General features: G+C 38.9%; 1 protein-coding gene across 18 annotated transcripts in view; it reads right to left on the reverse strand.

Annotated features, from left to right (window-relative positions):
• Positions 1–20,347, reverse strand: part of PAM (peptidylglycine alpha-amidating monooxygenase) — a 274,294-nt gene that overhangs the window by 14,106 nt on the left and 239,841 nt on the right. For all 18 annotated transcript variants that reach the window (XM_072736674.1, XM_072736682.1, XM_072736681.1 and 15 more), the window contains 6 exons: positions 18,645–18,774; positions 9,223–9,339; positions 7,199–7,271; positions 6,068–6,278; positions 5,442–5,642; positions 3,338–3,453 (listed from right to left, as the gene is read on the reverse strand). In XM_072736674.1, the coding sequence (XP_072592775.1) occupies positions 3,338–3,453; positions 5,442–5,642; positions 6,068–6,278; positions 7,199–7,271; positions 9,223–9,339; positions 18,645–18,774 (848 nt within the window). The remainder of the gene's footprint in view (positions 1–3,337; positions 3,454–5,441; positions 5,643–6,067; positions 6,279–7,198; positions 7,272–9,222; positions 9,340–18,644; positions 18,775–20,347) is intronic.

Here is a 20,347-nt window from a genome sequence, read left to right on the forward strand (position 1 = left end):
CAAATGAGCTGTGACAAATGTACATGCGAAGAACAGGAAGCCAGAAATCAAAATGTTGCCTCATTGGAATCTCACAAGCCAGTCAATTCAATGTTCATCCTTATTTTGGGTTCAACCAATAGGTGGCAGCAGGCTTGCAAATTCTAGGCAGATCCTCCCCTGTACCAAAAACCCATTCTTAGGAACTGCTTTGTAAAACGGGTGGTTGTAAAGTGCTTCATATTTTCTGATAGGAAACATAGTACAATAGAACAAAGAAGGGGCGGGGGAAGTGTGTGAACTACTCTTTGGCTAAGGATTTTCCTTTAAAAGAATTGGAGTATGTGGTCAATTCAAGTCTACAGTCACAATAAACCTCTGTCTGTGGTTCTCAAACTGATCCAGGGAGCCAAGGGCTCTGCTGGAAATATTCTGTGGCCGTTAGGGGGCTCTGAGGGAGGATAGTGGATAGGACTTAGGGACCTCTGTTCCTGCTGCAGTCGGAAGCATTCAACTGTAATCTTTCTAATGAACTTTTTTACTGCTTTGTGTCATTTGAAACAGAAAATCACATTGTAAGCTTTAGGATTAAGCTTGAGGATTTCAGAGTTGAATGGATTTAAAGATCTTCCATGCAAGCTTTGTAAACTCTTCTGGGGTTTCTTCTCTCTTCTCTTGAGGTACCCCTCCCTGACAAAGTAAAACTGACAAGAATGACGGCATCCCCCCTGGGGCATCTGGTGACCCAGCCCATGGCAACCTGCTCTCAAAATCTTCTATTTTGTCTTAAAAATGCATAAGGGATTTGCGTTCTCTGTAACGTAATTATGTTTGCTTTAACACCAAATAATGTTTAAATTTGACATGAAGTTTTAAAAACAGTTCTCTAAGAAGTTGTACCAAGTTATGCTGTGATTTATACCAACGTGCAACCTCAGGGGATTAAAAGGTTAGACACATTTTAGGGTCTAAAGACTTGTGTATAAGGTTGAGCTGTGCTACTTACTCTGTAGCTTTGGATACATTATTTTGCTTATGTGAAACTTTGACCTCAAATACTGTCAAATATTGTAAATTTTAATCTCCACTGTTAAGGTTGGAGAAGCAACATAAATCTGGGCTCACTGTTGTTTTGTTTTTTTGTTTTTTTCTTTTCTTTTTGGGATGGAGTGGAAGGGATCATTCCTTTCCAAACAAGCTGCCTTGCAAAAGTAAGAAGGCAAAAAAATGCCAGCCTGCAGGGTGTGCATGCAAGCAGATGTTAGGGACCATAGTCTTTCCTGTGATTATGGGGAGACGAAAGTGGGAGGTGACTATGAATCTTTTGCCCTCATACCTTTGTGATACCATTTGATAGAACCATCCTCCTTATTGTCCTACTGTCTTAGCCTCCCTGCACAGACATAAAAGGGGAGCTCATACATTCAGGCATAAACTTTCCTAAAGAACATAATAGAAACGGGAGAACTGAAGTGCACACGGACTAAGTGTTGGGTGGGCAGGCACAAACAGAGGTGCAGACACAGCATGGAAAACTTGACTTTTGTTTTGAAGGAAGAATCTCTTCTTACGTAGGAGTCAGTCGATACACCATGCGATTTCCTTCACCCCAATTAAATCTCTGTGCTGAGAAGGTAACCAAACAGCTGTTCTGAGATTCACAAACGGATTTTAGCTCACTGAGTCAACACAGAACACATTTCTGCATTTTGGTGTAATATCAAGTCTTGTTTATTGAAAGGAAAAGCACATATCACCTTGGAGTTAGACTCCAAGTTTGCTGTACTGACTGACAAATTGTGACTTATTCATCGCTGAGTGTCTGCTGAGGGCTAGTGTTCAGGCACAATGCTTTCTGACGTTTTCATTCATGGCTGTTCATATTTTTATGAGAATAAGGCTCATTTAGAATTTAGCTTCTCGTGTAGCACATCGCTTTGGTTTCTAGATGCATATTTGAATGAAAAGTTAACGTCCTCGTTGACACAGTGTATCACGTTAAGAGAAAAATCAAGGCAAACAGCATGCCAGGACAAAGCAAAGACCTTTATTAATAGGTATGAGGGAGTTAACTTAAAGGGGCACAACAATGAAGATCAGAGAATCAGTAAGGATCTGAAACACTACTGAAGTAAAATATATGTTCTCAATGTGATGAATTTCGTTCAGCAGGGCTACTATGATTAGATACTTGATTCCTCATTGCTTTTTCAGGTGATACAGTGTGAAAAAGTCCTATTTGTTGTGCATGAATAGAAACTCAAAAAAAAAAAGGAATTTTATTTTTGTATTGCAATCTTTGGTTCAGATTCAGTTGGGTTCAGTTCAGATCCTCTAACTTTTGCTGAAATTCCATTTGAGGGAGAGGCTGTGCAGGCTACGCCTTGATCTATTCACCGTCATATCCTTAGCGTCTATCTAGCATGGTGCCGGGCACAGAGTAGATACTTAAGAAATCTCTCTAGAATGAATTCTGACAAATCCCAGCCTAGCTGTCAGTATTCTAAAGACAGATGTCTCAAATTCTGAGGCATTTTAAAGATTTTTTTTTAATTTAGCAGATTTGGTATTTTAAAGAATATTGTAAGAGTCATGAATATGGAGATACAGTTTGTCCCAGGCTTCATTCTAGTTACATTTTGATTCAAATAAAGCCAATATATCTTTACATGTTTTGAAAAATAACTCTTATTTGCAGCATATTAGCAGGCTGAATTTTCTAAAATGATCTGCCACAAGCACATTCAGGCAGCGTACGCGAACGTTCTCATTACTCTGGCAATCATATTGCACAGAAAGTACACTGAAGAGACAGCGGGCAATGGGCACACCAAACTAGTCAGTGCTTTGTAAAAAGCACTATTAGAATAAGCACCAGTAATCCATTTACGAAGTCAAAACTAGCCTTTAGTCTCTGTCCTAAACCAACCCTTCAGGACTTGAATAAATTCCAGAAAGTGGTACTTTCAAGTCTTGTTGCTCAATGCAGTAACAAGCATACAAAAAGCAAATGGGATTTCTGTTGCATCCAAGAGAACTACAAAAGTACAATTTAACATATTGTGGTACTTTCTCTTCTTGGATGTTGGTATTCCAACTCCAGTGAATTTCGCAGTCTACTAAGAACCTTAGAAATGCAGACACTGTTACTTAGCATCTGAAGAAACTGGTCTAAGAACGGGCAAGGGTATTTATTCTACATAAAACATAGTTACAGGAAGCTCCTACCAACCTAGCTAAGAAAGTTACCACATTTCTTTACAGCTTTAAAAAGTTATCCAAGTATAAATCGAATGCCAAGATTCATATTTTAGTTTATTCCCATGACCACTGATACGTAGGCAATGTGTGTGAATACCTTGCGCACTGGCTTGAAGACATCTATGATTTCCCCACTGGAAAAGTTCATCACAAATCCCTGGACAGGTTCTTGGTCCCCAAAGTAAGGCTTCCCATTCACCGCGAAGAGCAAACCTGTGATGATACATCCAGTTAATCTTTCTATAAAATACGGAGAAGACTGGCCTTCAAATATATGCATGTATATTACACAATTAACTTCAGGTGGTTGGCCTAATCCTTACAATCAAAAACAAAAGTAAAAAATAAAACACTAAGCAAATCTATCTTGAGAAATAGGAAGGGGGCAAACAGGTTTGGTAAGGCACAAACCCCCTTATAATAAGAAAACCAGGAGCTGCAAGGCCTTTTCTACCTAAGAAGCCTGTAAAATCAGAAATGCGCAGGTAGGGATATCGATACAGATGATACAGGTTTAGGAACAGATACAGATACAGAGACACATGGATATCACAGACACCCTAGTGAGTCAATCATTGTGGGACAGCAGATTGTTTAAAAAATAAGTGCTACGCTATCAACATGAGGAGAATCAGAGAAAAATACACAAAGGCAGCAAGTGAAGTTACAGTATAAACAGAATCATCTGATTTCAGATAACTGAAGTTTGAAACTGTGAGATGCATACTTCAGATATTCAAAGACCTATTTTTTCCTAATTAAAAAAAATCAGACCATTAATATTGATTCCGTGAATAGTTTTTGTAGCAAAATTATATTTCTTAATATAGTAGTGCTTATACAAAATAATAGAAACTGTGATGTGTGGGGTTAAATAAACACTTCGGATGATTGAACATTATGTCTTAAAGACTTAAAACACAATAAAATAAACATCACACTGAACTGCCATCGAAGATCTTTTTATTTTTTTCTTCAGTATTTCAAGAAAAGGTTCTTTAGCATAACATACTAAGAAAAAAAAATCAGCATTGTCTGCATCAATTACTATTGTGCAAGATTGTAGAGAGAAGCCCAATTGTGTAATACACTTTGTCTTTGCTTAGATTCTGTTTTTAACCAGATTTTCTCTCATCTTCTCTCTTAATGTTTTTCTCCTCATATTTATTTTTATTCACTTATGAACTTGACCACCCTCTTTATTAAATGAATGGTCTTGCCAAGCTTATTCTGTAAGTATGAAGTAAAAACCAACAAGAGAATTTCTTTCTCACTGATATTAATGAGAATCTTTCATTATAACCTATTCCTTGTGGAAGCCAAACTTGCTCTTATCTGGTCACCTGAGTCCTTTAAATTCCATTTCCTAAATATCCTGGGGGCTGCTTAGGAAGATAGCAGGCATATGCAACCTTAATAGTATGAGAAACGTAAATATAATAGTGATGACTACAGATAGCCTATGCTCTTTAATAGAGGTGCACATATATCTATGAAATATATTGTAAAAATTATATGTACATTTTAGAAATAAATTTTCAGTTGTTCAAGTATTCGTGATTTAAAGAAAACTCTTATGCAAGTTATTTTGTAATATGAATCAACTGGAGTTTATATCATTTTTCTGATTTTCTTCAAGTCAAGAAAATCTATTTTGAAAAGGAGAAAAAAAATTCTGGGTTTTATTGGTCATTCCTCTTGGCATTTAAATACAAGCCTCATTTACTTTCCATATTTACCTTAAAAAAAAAAAAAAGAAACTTGGCCACTGCTTTTGAAAAAAATGTGAAGCAGAAGGATTTTGAATGCTGATTTTTTTTCACAGATACACCATCTGTGGATGATGTGTGAAGACATAATATGAATCATTTAATAACTAGAGCAAATGATCATAATTAAGGAAAAGTGAAAATCAATGTTTGGGAACAATTCTTGAATTTATTACAAACAGTTAAGTTTGAGTTCTTTCCCATTCGCATTTAAAGAACGGGGTCTCATGAGTTGGAAATGATTTACAAGGCACTAACAGTTTTAAAATAATTAAGATCTGATATGCATCAGATAAGGTATCTGATAAGGCATCTTCAATCTCTTAGAAAAAAATTCATTAAATGAGCATATAGACACAAATAATAAGACAAATAATTTTTAGGGACAGAGTAGTGTAACATGGCAAAACACAAAAAATAAAGATGAAGTACCTGGTATATATGAAATCGCAAATACATTTCTTCCAAATGAGGCATGCTTAATCTCTCGCACAAATTCTTTGGTGTCAGTTTTAAAACACTGGATTCGACCATTTTCCCTGTCCGCTACGCATAATTGGCCCAGATGAGGCACAAGAGCCAAGCTGTGAGGAACGCTGAACTGGCCTGGTTTAGGATTGCTTCTAGAAGACTCTACAGAACAAAGAAAAACCTCAGATATACAATTTGTAAAATCACCCAGTCTGACTTTAAGGTTTTCTAATTTTCTAAATTCACGGTAGTAAAACCTTGAAATGCCTGGAACCAGGAGGGGAAATAAGGTGAAGCAGTTTATAAGTTTATTCCATAGTATCTCTTACCCACAAACACATTATGGACTTTCTCCCTATTTGGACATTTTTGGGTTGAAGCATTCATTTTTCTTCTTGCAAGACTGTGTGTGGGTGTGGGTGTGTATAAGAAAATCGCCAACCGGATGTATACAGAGGCTCTGCTTTTCCCACTGCAGGGGACAGTAGTACAGTTATATCCTCAAAAATGTGAGGGGTGGCTGTCCTTAGTTCTTAGTATAACTGGCGAAGAATAACAATCAGAGATCAAGAGTCTTATTGAGTTACCTTCTCCCCACTGTGTGATGAAGTTTCCAGTTGGTGAAAACTGCACAATCCGACTGTTGCAGTAACCGTCTGAGACGTAGATGGTTCCAGTGTCTGGATCCACCGCCACATCAGTGGGTTGACAAAAGTGATTCTGGTCACTGCCTGGTTGCATGCTCCTTCCCAGGGTTAACAGTGGGCCCCCTTTACTGTTTGGATCCAGTTTGAACACCTTTTTTTACAAGGAACAAAAATCTTAACCAATTTGCATGGTTATTACAGTTACACACTGACTGGCTAAGACTACTTTCACAGGCGAGTAGAGTGTAAGCTTTCAGAGGATTTATTTAGAAGAAGATACTTAAGAGAACTGGATGGGACTCGGAAAATCATCACTTGGTCTGGTTCCTTCATTCTTTAAGTGAGGCTCTTAGAGATGAAGTGATCTGCTCAAGGTCATCCAGGTAATTAATGGCGAATGGAACCAGCACTTGGAGGTCTCGCTCTACCCACCTCACACTTCCTTTTTGTCTCTCCTTGGCTAACGGTACAATGCTCTCCAGCTAATACAGGAGCAATTAATGTTTACTGAGATGATGTCTGAAGACCAGTGTAGTTACGCCCTTTCAGTTCTAGGGTTTTTCCCTAGTTTTCATACTCCTTTGCCACCTATTCATAAAATGGATATTAAAGCTCATCTTTTGAGAGGAAGACCTTCTGGCTATTCTGTGGTAGAAACACAACCTCCTTTAAAAAAACAAAAATGTGATGTTTTATATATAGACATGTATGTACCTGAAGATCTTGCCTGGATTTATAGGAGATTAAGGTGGTTTAGGGAAAAAAAAACAACAACAACATCCAACACAAGGGATAAGACAGCACTAAGACCTGGGGACACAGAAAAGCAAAGAGAGGGAAGCCTCACATCTGGCCAGAAGCCTCCTGCCAGCCCCACACAGCAGGGTGACTTGATTCTTTACATATTAGCTTCTCCCAGCCCTGAGTTCTAAAAGAAACATTCAGATGTGGCAGTTCCTTTTCTCGTTATCCACTTACTGGGCGACAGAAAAAGGCCCAGACAGCTCCAGAGCGTTTCAAAAGCATAACTCCATTAACTTCTATTTGAATAACTGCCAAATGGAAGATTACCTGATGCAGAGCCACGTCTGTGACCCAATAGTTTCCATCTTTATCTACACTCAAGCCATGGGGCAAATAAAACCTGAAAAATAAAAACCATTGTCTTAATTATATAATTACTCCCAAAGTATACACGAGAGGAATTTTTTTGCTAATTAATCTATAAAGGTAACGTAAATTTATGAATTGATAAATGTGTACCCACCTTACTAAAGACCAATATAAAATAAATGAAAATACCTGTTATAATAGAAACAGCCCTTGACACATCTCAGGTGGTATTTATTTAATCTTTGAGAAATCTATAAATGAAGCCTACAATTACAAAGAGTCATTACAAAAAATGGTATATGTGTGTGTGTGTATTTTTAAAGATTTTATTTATTCATGAGAGAAATACACACAGAGAGGCAGTTTCACATAGGCAGAGGAATAAGCAGGCTCCCTGTGGGAGCCTGATGGGGGACTGGATCCCAGGACTCTGGAATCATGACCTGAGCCGAAGGCAGATGCTCAACCCCTGAGCCACCCAGGCGTCCCCAAGGTATGGTATATTAACAACACAAATAACATCAATTTCAAAATGAGTTCAAAAATCATATAAACATTTTTAGAAATGTGTATAAAGCAAATTGTCTAGAAAAATATAAATGGGTTTATATAGTTTGAATAGCTTCAACATACTTCAAGGTAATGTAATGCTGTATTAATATAAAATATTAAATTATTAATATTAAAGACTAAAACCCAAAGGAAACACCTTCCAGTAGACATGCTCATCTAAGCAGAGTGGTGTGTTGAATAATCATTAGAGAAGGTTAATCTATTTAACAAATCAATTGGGATGATCTGAGTACGAGAATTAACTGTAAACTCACAGGCTTAAGGAACTTAGAATTAACAAACACATGGGCAAGATCTTCATGTGGTTGTGATCAAGTGACATCTGACAATCCACAAGCTGTCTTCTAGCCTTAACCATGGCGTTGACACCACAGATTTTTTTCCGCATGAGCCAAGACTGGAACACACTGATCTTGACTAATTAACTGAACTAGATTCTGTGTGTTGGTGACTGGATGCAAGGGTTACGATTTGCTTTCAGCAGACACCCCACCACTGGGCAGGTTCATTTGGCAGCAGTTGCTCTCCCTTCCTCTGATTCCTTTCTGGAAAGAGAATGCTTCTGATTCATGGGTAAAGCCCCAAGACAGGCTCAGACACACTAAGTGGTAGAGCTGCTATTAGGATTTGGCCCCTGACTCGCCATCCTAGAATCCTATTAAAAAATCTAATTATTATCATCTTCATATGCAGCCGTGCTCAGAGTGGATGACTCCCTGGCTTTTCCTCTGCCTAAGCAGATGGAGCAGGGGATAGTTCCTGAAGCTGCCAGGTTAAAATGGTTGAGGACACTCTGTAAGCAGGTGCCCCATTCAGTGACCATGAATATCAGCCAATATATATATATTTTTTTGGTTGCCAAATGTCATCTAGGAATAAGACCAAATAGTAAGTCTTTCAAAGCCAAATTACCTACAAATGCTAAGGAAAGCTAGAAATAACATTTGTTTAGTTTTCACTTTGAGATCAGAAGAAAGAAGACTTTTTTCTTAATGTCGATTACTTGATGATTTTGGTTATGTGACTTTTATGCTGAAAAAATTTTTTGAATCTTCAGATCTTAGCTGACCAGCAACTCACTTCATTAGCTATGAGTATCTACGGTGCTATGAAGTTTGAGCACCTATTTGAATCACCTGGGGGAGGTTTAAAAGTACTAATTTGATGCCTGGGCCCCATCCCAGACCAAATCTCAATCTAGTTTTCTTTTTAAGCTTTCCAGGTGATTCTAATTTCAGTTGGGTTTAGAACCATCTATTTAGAAAATGAAAGATGGGAGGGCCCAATCAGTCTCCTGTTTTTCCTCCAGCACTGTAGGATACACCCTTTCCAAAACCAGAACCAATGCTACATATTAACAAAATGCATATAGCACAAGCCTTAATAACAACATAAGTAATTTCACTCACAGATTTTTTCCACTGGACTGGAGTACCGCAGCATTATTTGGATCTATGACAAGGATAGTGTCTTCTTCAATGGGCCCAAGTCCTCTTTGCTGGTAAACAAACATGCTATCAAAAGAGCTTAGAAAAGAAAAGAAAAGAAAAGAAAAGAAAAGAAAAGAAAAGAAAAGAAAAGAAAAGAAAAGAAAAGAAAAGAAAAGAAAAGAAAAGAAAAAGGCATTAGACTGGAAAATAAGTCAATGAGAAATGTCAACGAACTTGAGAAATGCAGACCATTCACTTGATTGGAAATACAGAATCAAGAGCTTAAACTTTGATTTCATGGTTTGTCCTTCACACTTCTGCTTGGTTATGCACACGTACAGCAATATATATGACAGTCTACACGTTATCACGTAAATACCATTAGCCTGTAGAGCTGTGCCACTCCGAGCGGTCAGTGGAGCGACAACACGCAAACTGCCTGGAGATGTAAGGTCTCACACCCACCGAATGTGAAATCAGTACTCTCAAAAGATCCCTAGGGGATTCTTATTCACATGAGAGTTTAAAAAATACTACCAAGAACTCTCAACTATTTTTTTTCAGAGCTCCGCAAAATATTTTAACTCAGTAGCTATTTTCTTCCAAACTACAAAAGAAAGCATAACTTACTTTAACTTACACTGTAATAAGGAAAGTGTAAATGATGGTCTTGATCAAAAATATGTTTGCCATTTACAAAGTGCAAATACATATTATATAAAGATGTAGAATACAATGCTCAAAATATTTTAAAAATATCAAACAACTGATTCTTGAAACAAAAATATGCTTAGAAACATAAAACTTCCATAAATCAGCTATTCTATAGGTACAAAATGGACAACTATATAATAAAAACTAAAACAAATATGACAATTTCTGCTTTTTAAACTCTATCTTCCAGGTTATAAAATACTATGAACATACATGTTTATATATTTTTTTAAATTTATATTTCTACATGAATTGCTAAGTAATATATGTCCTTAAATAGATAGTGATGACAGATACTGTACTTATTTCCATTCCTGTTTGGGAGATTATTTGCGATAAGTGACAAAGATAAAAATCCTGTAATCTAAGCTTATGGAACAGTGAGAGAAATATACAAAACATCAAGAGACTATATTTCAAAAAACAAAGTTGAGTCACATGTATCTGTGCGTCTATAGAAGAATATACATAAAATATTTATATTTTGCAGATGATCAATGAATATTTCTGTAACAGAATTTCCTTTATAGAATGGGACAAAGCTGTGAAAAAAGCTATTACTATTTTGTAGCTCAATTGCATAAGCAAAAGAAGAATCTGAACAATATTAAATATTTATGGAGATACATTTGCAATTTGTAAAGGCAAAAAAGTGATCAAATCTGTCACATACCAATTGATTGGTGGGTTGTGATTTTTGTGGAACTTACACAGAGTCCCGGCGGAAGAATAAAAATTTCAAAATAACATTCTCTTGCCATTAAAAATACACATCACACAATTATTTGAACTTCTTGACTGTTACAGCCTTTTGGGAACATCTTTCATGAAAGATAACAATAAGTCCCTGAAGTAGTTCTTATTAATGATGCATTCAATTGAAAACAAAATATTGATTCAGCTTTGTCAACCTAAAACTTAAGTAATACTGTTTACATATGCTATTATGTGTAGTTAAAACCACACAGCAATCCCTAGGGGAAAAAAAAAATACCAGAGTTTATGAAACAGAAGTAGTATCACTGACAAAGCAGATTTCATAGGCTATTCATGGGGTCGTTTTTAAATTGAAATGTGAAATTTTATTAGACCCAGTGTAAGAATATACAAGGTCTTATTAAATCCTAGGAGACTGAGAAAGGACAAATATGACATAACTCTTTAAAACTATGAAAACTGAGTTTATTTTGTATCTGAAACTATTTTAAACACGAATTTCTGTACTAAAAAAACATAACTATTCTAGAAAACAATGGCACTGCATTCAACCATCAATGTTCTCTTTTTGCCAACTTGTCTGTGATATTGGATGACTTGAGTTCTACATATCTAAGACTCATAGTACGCTATAAGGTTCACATTGATGTGTCATAGTCTCCTCTTTCATTATGTTTTAAGGCTTATGCTATATTTCTCATTTTTCAAGAACATTTCAGTACTTTATAATAGCACAATGGCAATCTAAATAATGAGAGGTATGTTTTTAAGGAGTTAAAAACATTTCCTTTTTTTTTTTTGAATTGAAATTTTGAGATAATTGTGTTTTCACAAAGAGTTCCAAGAAATAACACAGAGAAGTTTCCTCAAAGGTAGCATTTTGCACAACCACAGTACACCACCCAACCAGGATATTGATACGACTAAAAATTCACTGATCATATTTAGCTTTCTTTTTCCCTGTTGTAGTTCCTAAAATTTTCATTTATTCTTGCAGTTTATGTGCTTGGGCATGGAACATATTAGTATATTGTTTCTGTACTTCACCCCCACTTGGGAGTTAGTAATATGGACAGTTACCAAGTCCTCATAGTTCTTCCCAAGGGCTGTACACTTGATATACTGATAGTGTTCTGACCCACTACTGATAGCTAATAATAGTGGTGTTGTAGCATGGCAATAGTACCTACTGTATAGCCTGATAAAACTGGAGCATACCATACTTCAGCATACCTGGCTCCCACATCAGGACACAGCCATTCAATTGACCGGCTGACCAGTCTTAATCTTTTCCTTTGGGATAGTTGGAGCTTCATGCAACTCAAAGTAGTTTATAAAGTTCTATAATTCAAAGAAAGATACCCCTTGAACAGTTCATAAATGGATGTCAGATTACAGAGCTGGATATACCGTTGCTATGGTATGCTGTTTATTTCGTGTTCTAAAGCAGCTACCCCCACGTTACATGCTGCTGAGAGGTCTTTATTTCAACTACATTTAACTTTTTTACAGAATATAATAGTACCCTGCAAATTTCACACAGTGCCCGCAGCCCTGCTGATTTTTGTTTGCCTCTCTGAAAAAGCACTCAGCCTAAGAGTCTGAACTGCGGCCTATAGGCTGGAATTCATCGGTTCCTTATTTTAGCAGTTTGAATCCCCCATTAATGATTTTGCACATTAGCAGCTAATCAAACAGTTTAGATAAGGCTGAGAAGAAATGCTTTGCTATATTCACACACAGAAAGAAATGAGAGTAAGGAGAAAATAAACTTTTGTGCCATCAATCAAAATTATGGGAATGCCAAATAAGTAACAGCAACCGAGGAGGGGAGTATAATACAATGTCGTAATTATATATATTGTATAAAAGAACCATAGGTTTTCTTTTGCTTTTTCTTTATTTTTTAATTTTAATTCCAGGGTAATTACCATGCAGTGCTATATTCATTGCAGGTGTACAATATAGTGATTCAACCCTTCTGTACATTACTCAGTGCTCATCAGGTAAGTACACTTGTAAGCCCCTTCACCTATTTCATCCATTCCCCCACCACCCACCCTCTCTAATGGTTTGTTAGAATCGTAAGTTTTCAAGTGAGGAAATAAGTGGAAAGGTTCCCTCAATGTTAGGAAAGCAAAGATATACTATATAAAGGCCAGAGACTTTAACTGCAATATACTTAAATACTATGTTAAGAACACTTAGTTCTGGAAATGTACACATTGCAAAAAATCCCTGTGATGAGGAAAAGAGGTAGACAGCAAAGAAACCAGTATGACTTCAGCGCCCAATGGACCCAGCACTGGAGACAAAACAAATAGGGATGAAAAGAACACAGAACTAGGTATTATGGCACTGGGCTTTGCTGGGTCAGTAAAGCCACTGAGGACCGGCTGCTTGACAAAGTGCTTTTTGTTACTCAACAGAATGAGGCACTTATTAAAGCCCTCATTTTTTGGAGTAGGGAGCTGCTGGTAAGGGAGTGCAAACATCTTCATGCACGTCTCAGAACTAGGAGATGGTAACCAAGATTCAAGCCCAGGTCTCCTGTCTTTAAAAAAATGGTTTTCTCTTCCTAGGATCAATGTCACTAGAATGGGAAATCTCTCTGCCAGTTATCAAATTTAATGTGTGTATGCAGAAGAGATGAAAGAACAGTCACATAACAAAGAACTAGAGAAAGTGAAAAAAGCCTGGAAGAAAATAGCTTGAGTAATAAGAGGCAAATGGCAATGTGAGTGAGAAAGCTAGAATATGGAAACAGTCTTTCTATAGAAGTCCTGATAATTTTCTGTCAGGTATGAAGGTACCAAGGTACCGTTCAGTCACTTTGAGTTCTGTTTTCCAGGCTCACTCAATTCTTAAAGTATGAAAGAGTTTGCAGATGTAAAAGCAGAACCTCAAGCAGATAACTGAGATTCCAGAAAACTTTGGTTGCCTAAGTAGACCTGTTATACAATACAAAAAATTCCTGTGAATTGAGGTAAAAATATCAAAGTTAAGAAAAATACTTTATAATTGAGGCATTATTTTAAAGTGGGGCAAATCTTGAGCTGATTTTTCTGAAAGTTACGATGCAGACAGATCTCTGAGACAAGAGATCTCAGCAAAATCCCATAAACCACTGATGAAGGGATGTTTTGTAAGCTATCTGGGGGGCAAGTGGGGACAGATTCCCAGAAGACCACACCTCCAAGAACAAAACTCGCTAAGTCAACCTTTCAACTACTCAAGTCTTATAAACAACATTTATGAAGAGCATGCTCCTCAAAGGCATGCTCCTCAAACGAGACCTGATACAAGGCTGAAGGGGACCGCTCATTCTCAGGATAATTAAGAATAAAATAACATCTGTAAACTGTTAAATATAATGAGGTGAAATGTGACTGCAATAAAGTCTTAAATTCAATATTTAAAAACACTACGTGAAAAAAAAATAAAAATAAATAAAAATAAAAATAAAAACACTACGTGAGTTTAAATTTCCAGCAAAAAAACTTGAGCACAATTTTATGCAATATATTGGAAGAATTTAGTGGATTCAACACATGGTAATGAGAGTTGAATAAAAGTGAATACAATCCTTTTACACTCATCGATATCTAAAATACACAGTAAGGACAGTAATTGCATCGTGGATCAGGTAATACATGACGTACTCTGGCTACTTCTCAACCAAACACTTCAAAGGATGAGCAGTTAGAGAGCCTTCAGATGATGGTATCATGTCAGCACAAAGATTGGTTGAGGGCCTGAGGATACTTAGGCTGGAGAAGATAAGACTTCCTTCAGACATGTAAGTAACTGCCGTGGATAAATGGGAGTAAGTTCATCCTGCATTAGTGTCACGAAGGTGGAATTAGAAGACTCAGATTTGAGCCTAACATAGTGTAGAACTTTGTAACACCCAGGTGAGCCCCACAATCGGAAAGTATGTCTTGTAATACGTGGATTTTCCCAGCACTGAGAGCTCAAGCACTGGATGGCTGTGCGGGAAATGGGAGAGGAGCTCTCTGGTACACAGATGCTTTCTGGGTGCCCGGTGGCTACTCCCTCACGTGATGCTAATGAAACCTCAATGTTTGCGTGGTCGACCCAACATTCTGAGCCTCACTCTCAGCCCATTTGCTTCCAATGATGTCAACCCTATGCTCACATTCCAGGCACAGAATAAAAAACTTTAGGCTAAACCCAAAGAGTGGATATCATTCTTATGCCACAATAACCCATTTGGAGATGGAGGATGTGTTGACCTAAGGCAGACCAAAAAATATGCTAGAAGATTCAATGGAAGGATTTTCTGTTGGCCTGTCAGGGACACAAGTCTCCTCTTCCGTGAGACTAGTCTGATAATGTGATTCTGAAGCTGAAAGCAGAGAGAGGGATCAAATCAGGGCCCAGGATGGAAGCCAAACAGGAGAAAAATGTGTTAAAAAATGGATCTTGGTGATCTCCTTTGGACTACCACACCCTTGAAGTTTTCACTTATACAAATTACAATTACAATATTAAGTACAATTACTTATACAAAATACATTTCCATTTTTCCTAAGCTAGTTTGTGACGGGGAGTTCCAAGTGGTACAACTTCCAATATCTTTGGGACCCTTTTGGATGGGTCCAACTCCATGAGAAAAAAAATGATATAAAGGAAACAACTCTTAACACCTAAAAATTAAGAGTAAAACCCATGGTTTACTTAAGTGGGTTTGCAACGTGAGTCCTGCATAGCGGAACCACAACCATAGCTGAGAGAAATAAAAGAAAGGCCAAAAAACAAGACTTGACAGTAGTCATGATTTTAAGACAGACCCAGGAACAGCTGGTACTGAGGCAGGAGCTACCCCACTCCTGCTGGGAGGCATTTAAACTTGAAAGTGCTCTAGCTGTGATGCTGCCCTAACACCAGGACAGACCAGAGGCTCTTAAAAGTTTCATTACGCCCTGCTGCTAATAGGCATTTCTTATTTCAGCGAGAAGCAGCTTCTTACAGAAGCCACATTAAAGCAAGGGACAGACCGGAAAGAGAATGGAAATCAAATAAAGAAAGGGAATGACAATCACCTTTCAGGAGGTTAAATTATTTTTATTATTATTGTTTCAGTTTGGTTGCCATGCTTAATTAGCGTGGTCAAACAGAAGAGTAAGGGGGTGATCACGGAAAACAGGCAGCAATAGGGAAAGACAGTACTTAAAAATACAGTTGCTACGATGATAACAAAGAGCGCAGGATACTAAGTATTAATTAGGGATTATTAATGCCAAGCGCTACGTGATAGTTAAAGAATGATCTCATACTAAAAACCAGGGGATACAGAGTGCTTAGATTTGATTTAGAGCAAGCTCTGGCCTTCTAGAATTTTGTGAATATGAGATGCATCAGGATGGGAAAAGTCCCAAGGAAGATTAATACAGGATTTCTCACTACTCTCTTCAAACAGTGGTAGCAACAAGAACGCAATTTCCACCCAATTGTTAATGTCCATTGTCTCTTACCAGCACATCGTAAATTCTTCAGGCAGGCACTTTTTCTTTTTTACAATCCTTGGATATTTAATGAGGGAGAACAAAAACTATGTATTTTGTCTGTTTTATATAATGGGCCTTATGTACGCAGGACGGCCACGCGTGTCAGTTCAAAGAGCAGAACCCACAAATCCAAATCTATTTTTCTAAAATGTAACAGAGTCATCCACTTCTAATTCTCCTCATAGAATAATAAAGCAGACAGTGGTTAAAAAGCAGAGAAGTGAGTTCTGGAAGAGGAATTTCCCAGCAACCATGGCTTAAAAAGGCTGCTGGAGGCCAACGGGCAATATAAGAGATGCAAGGAAAGAGAGGTAACAAAATTCATACATGTGAAAGATGAAGACGAACTGAGAAAGAAGAAACAGAGATGTTAATGAGTTAAATCAGTGCATCTGCTCTGAAGAAGTCTTGCATTTTTAACAAACACCTTTTTGTTGGTGCCATTTATTGGGATAAACACACCAGGGCTTTGGCAAATGAAACCGTAATCTATTTGCCCATGATATTGGTTCTCTAGATGACAGCCAGATGCCAGGAAAAAGCAGCTCTTTGGCGAGGACTAACATGGAAGTCACAGAAAATGGTCTATCTGTGGCTCTTACTTCCTACCCCAAGGTCATCATCGTCCACCCCGAGCTGGCCTGTCTGGATCTCTTCTCCTATTAGACTGTTCCAGCCTCTGCTGTTGGCTTGGAGGGAGTATCACATGAAAATGGAGAATTGGACTTTATCCAATTCAGCTTTAGCCAGCTGAAACAGTATCAATGGGAGAAAATGACGCTGTAATTTTCTCCTCTGGTAAAATGTGGCTAGAAACCCATGCAGAAAATGTAGCAATATTCATTAAAACGAAGAATATGCTACAATGAATAGAAACAGTTTGCTTTTAAAAAGCACTTGTTAAAATACCATTAGATGTTCAATAATGACTAAGAAGATGTAACAAAGATGTATGAATAGGAATATTGAGTTCGATTGCTTTGAACCCTGAAGTGATTTCTTTCTCAGATTCCATTTTCCAGTGTGACAACGGGAAAGGACAATTAAACAATACCAAAGCTAGCAATCTGTTGTGAGATGCTGACTGCATTCCATCTCCACCTGCACAAAGAAAGCTCCATCCGTGTACAGTGGCAGAACAGGTTTAGCATTAGCAGAAGTTTAATCAGTATCTCTGAAAATGGAAAGAAAAAAAAAACTGAACTCTCTGGAGGTCCTCCGTTTTATGAGTGAGACCCTACAAGCCATACGCTTGAAAGGAGAAGATTCGTTACAATTAATTGGTATTTTGAGATTTACCTTCATATGTAAATTTGTGATACAAACAAATGAATAAATGGATATTCACTATTCGGGAGACTTAACACAACCTGCTAAATTGGGGAGCAAGCTTTTAACAAAATAATCATGTGAATACTCAGAATCCCATAAAAGGCAGTATCACACAGTGGGTACCGGGGCCCACCCTGGAGTCAGACAGGAAGGGGCCGAAGCGTGGCCTTGCCACTGGCTAACTCTGAGATGTGGGGCAAGAAACACTTCCCTTCTCTTGATCTCTTCATCTGGATAATGTGCATGATGGGGACAGCAACAGTGCCGGGCTGCGTGAGGTGGTTTACGTAAACATTTAGAAGAGTGGCAGGCCCACAGAAGACAATAAAGGCTAGATGGACATTTTTCCCAAAAATCCTTCCAAGGAGATAGCGGAAGGCAAAATAAAAGCTCGGAAAGAGACACCCAGAAGGAAAAGCAGAGAAATTAGTCCTTCAGTCTTGGGTGCTCTTAAAAAGAGAAAATTTGAGTAATAAAACGAATCTCTGTGAAAATGTGAAGGCCAAGCTACTCTCCCTCTACACATGTGATGGCCAAACTGGTTCAAGCATCATCTTCAGAGGGCCAAGTGTCACCACTGCCATGGAGCGGGGTCTGATGGAGAAGGAGCGTCCAATCGTCCTAGAATGCTTCTTGACGTCGCACATACCCAGAAATAACACAGTGCTGTATTGCAGTCAACTGACGACTTTTCTTGGCGGATCGTTTCTCATGATGCATTTTCTCTGACGTCTTGAAATGCCTCAGCAGTGTACTGACTTACCTTCCCTTCTCCCTAGGAATAGTATTCTCTCTAGGAATCTGAAGGTGGCTCCAAGGAGGAGGGAGTAAAATAAGCAGCAGGCAGGATCACAGACGGTTTGTCATTGCCTTCTTTCCACAAACTAGTTGGCGAAACTATTTTCATTTGTTTTTAAATGCACAGGACCTCCTTTCTCTACTTAGCACAGTCAGGCACTCAAAGAGTAAATGTGGTCTGCTCACAAAAACGAAGCTCAAAAAGAACCTGGGTTAGCTCCCTTAGGATAATGCCTAGCTCCACAAAGAGTGACACATGCTGTATTTATTGTCAGGTCCCACTCCTTGAAGGAAAAAAATATTACTTACTTTCCATCCCAGACATGATCGCCTCTGTGGAAGATCACCAGGTTGTTCTTAGCGTCCAGAGCCACCCCAGAAACCTGGCCTGGCAGCAGGTATACTCCAGGCCAATCCAGTGCTTCTTCGACATGGAAATCTAAAAGAAAAACCAACACATTTGGTGTAAAAAGGAAAGCTAGTATAATAAGCTCATGAAGATTCACCGGGGGTTGGAAGAAACTCATGCAGTTACATCACTAGATGCGAGGAAAACAAAAACCAAGCCGTGCTCTGCATAGATACACCACATGCACATGCTGGGCAGCTTCCCGAACCAGGAGCCAAAGTTAGTGCCTGCGAACCCGCGTGGGGACTGCATGTCCGCTGGTCCTGTGGATCAAACATGCCTGCACACACAGCTTCCCCTCAGTTGGTTTCTTGTTAACAGACCAACCTGAGACTCCTTTCTTCTCGACAAGATTCTTCTGTGAAATCCCTATTTTGGGGAAATACGGGAGCATGGACGGCCTCCTTTGAATACAAAGCCTTTACAGTAGGTGAATAAAGAGCAACACGGGCAGGACCCTGTGTGCGTGTCTAACGTACGCCAGGCCCTACAATACGCCACTGTGGATCATCTCCTGCCCCAGGAACCTGTAAAGGAGACCCACCGCGTTTCTCCGAACGGGAGTGGAATGGGAAGACACTCTTTCCTCGCTTGTACTTCACCGTCGCCTAGCAGAAGGCCAGGGGAACACAAAGTTGGTGGCTGGATGATTTGCAAGCTCCTCTCATTTCTGGCCAGGAGACACCCAGGCTTAGAGACCATCTGGGTGCAGGTGTGCGATCTCCCTCTATAAACGTGCTGGTGAATAAAGAGGCGCGCTCTGCGGGCTAGCTGTACTAACGGAGGATGCAAAGTTTTGAAGATACTGTGAGATCTACTGTAGCAGAGTCGAAAGCTTCGGCAGGGACCCCGAGAGGTAGAAAGGAAGCTCCTGGAGCCCTGTTCCTCCTTCCCATCTTCCGGAGGACGTGGCAACAGGCTGTGGCATCCCCAGAGGCAGGCACTGCAGACGGCAGGGCCTGTGTTGTCAGCTTCTGAAAGCCAGAGAGGATGCTGCTGCGAGAATAAACACTTAGAAGCAATTTCCTCAACTGTACTTAGAGAAATAGTACCACTTCCCTCGAAGTCTCTTTACCTTTGCACATGTAATTTTTTTTTCTTCAATAAAAATTAATGAGACAGCACACCCGAATGCCTGGATTAGTTCTGGCTAGAACTGATCCACTTTTGCTAGAAGCATCCTCAACAAGCATTCCCTAAGTGTACGGTCTACGTTAAGGCATTATGCTCGACTTTGGGAACTCAAGGAAATAAAATGATGGTTTTTGACCTTGGAGGACATGTAGAATAAAATGAGAAAAAAACAAACAAAACAAAACAAAACAGAAGCCAAGTACTTAGGACACAGTGTCGTGTTGGAAGACAGGAAAGGGTCTGTAACCCTAGCAGGGCTTGGGTGGGAGAGGGTAGGGTCAAAGCCAGACCTGGGAGGTCCCCTGTTTGCACTCACAGGGGAGTCGGGGCTCACCGGGTACAGAAGCGGGTAGAGAATATTTTGGTCAGAAAGGTCCAAAGTGGGGACATTTATGACTGCAGGAAAAGTTTCAAGACCTTTAGGAAATCTGCAGAGTCACCCGTGTATGGCCAGGCGGGGCTCGGGGGG

This window comes from Vulpes vulpes, chromosome 14, assembly GCF_048418805.1.
Source record: "Vulpes vulpes isolate BD-2025 chromosome 14, VulVul3, whole genome shotgun sequence".
Classification (NCBI taxonomy): domain Eukaryota; kingdom Metazoa; phylum Chordata; class Mammalia; order Carnivora; family Canidae; genus Vulpes; species Vulpes vulpes.